Here is a 1,554-nt window from a genome sequence, read left to right on the forward strand (position 1 = left end):
ATTCAAGGGTATAGCCACATCTGTGTTTATTATTTATGGAATGAATAGTTTTGCTAAAGACAAAAACAAAAAATGAAATTAAATGACTCAGATGGGGCAAATGCTTTTTGTTCACTTCTGTTACTTAAAAATTTGAAAGCATGTATTTATTGAGAGAATTTCACTCTTAAATGCAAGGGTATTCCACCCTCCGTGGGGTGCTATGGAAACATGTCCCTTTTCCTTGACCCTCTGCTCACTTACTCACTGACCCCAGTGAGGTAACGTACTGCACAGTGGCATAAGAGCCCCTATCCATTATGTGAGTAAGTGGCTTTCAATTTAAGGCATTTTCATCACACAGAAGTTTTACCTGTATCCCAACTTTTAATTTACAGGAGGTTTACAAGTCCTTCCAATGACTTAACAGTGTTTCTACTTTTCTTTTTATTAAGAATCATTTTCATTTCTAAATCAATTTCTAAAAAGTTTTCATTTATGTGGTTTTACACGTAGAAAATAGTCACCTTATCTGAAGTTTCAACTTACAGTGTGGAATTGTGCTTTAGAAATATTTCAAAAGGGAGTCACAGGGACACTGGTGGTGCCTATATGGCGAGGGTATCACTTTGGAAAGAGAGGCTTGGTGGCTTTAGGAGGTGGAGATTACCAAGATGGCCCAAGAGAGGCTTGTGGCAAACAGAGGCCAGTGCTTCAAGTGGGCCATTAAGTGGTGCCCAGAGGAGGTTGTTGTTGTTATGTGTCCTCGAGTCCCACCCGACTCATAGTGACCCCTCCTTGGGTTTCCGAGGCGGTATCACTACGGAAGTAGATTGCCCAACCTTCCTTCCGAGGAGTTGTTGTTGTTGTTGTTGTTATGTGCCATCTAAGGAGTAGCAGAGGCCAAATTGACTGGGGCAGTGGCCAGGGAGACTCCTTCTAGCCACGTGGTTACTTGGACAGGCAAGTGCCGGATACCAGCATGCAAGAGACAGACCGGATCCTGGTGGAGAAGCACTGCTGAGACAGATTCTCTCAAACAGGTTCTCAGGAACCCCTTCATCACGGCTGGCGATACTATCTCCATCTTTCGTACTATGATGTTATGTATGATGCCTGTTGACCTATTCAGGCACTAACGACTGTTTCAGCCACTATCAAGATATTCAAGAGTTCAAGCCAGGAGTTTCTTCAAAGTTTGCTTTGTCCAGTGGAGAATCTGCCCGGTTTGGCCTTGGCTGTTTACAAGCACCCGTCCATGGGACTGTTGCTTACACATGTGTCCTATTTGTTAGCCTTCATGGAGCCCCCTGAGAGAATGAAGTTCAGTGGTAGGGAATTGCTTTTGTGAACTTGAGAAACGAGTGTCAGGCACCTTAAGGATGTGGATCTCATTACATACTTCTTTAGGTCCAATGATTCCTCCTCAGCATATTCACTTTAAAAATTGTCATTCGTGTTGAGAGAGCCAAAAAGCTCTTTTCTCTATTGGTGAGGAGACAAACTCTAGAAGAACAGTATCCATATTACTACTTTATCTCTCGTACATGGGACATGTTATCAGGAAGGAACAGT

General features: G+C 42.9%; 1 protein-coding gene across 1 annotated transcript in view; it reads left to right on the forward strand.

The window, feature by feature from the left end:
* Positions 1-1,554, forward strand: part of SLC13A1 (solute carrier family 13 member 1) — an 87,968-nt gene that overhangs the window by 31,556 nt on the left and 54,858 nt on the right. The window contains exon 4 of the mRNA XM_007946762.1: positions 620-625. Within this exon, the coding sequence (XP_007944953.1) occupies positions 620-625 (6 nt within the window). The remainder of the gene's footprint in view (positions 1-619; positions 626-1,554) is intronic.

This window comes from Orycteropus afer, unplaced genomic scaffold (genome assembly GCF_000298275.1).
Source record: "Orycteropus afer afer isolate SDZICR_OR568_19922 unplaced genomic scaffold, OryAfe1.0 scaffold00170, whole genome shotgun sequence".
Lineage (NCBI taxonomy): Eukaryota > Metazoa > Chordata > Mammalia > Tubulidentata > Orycteropodidae > Orycteropus > Orycteropus afer.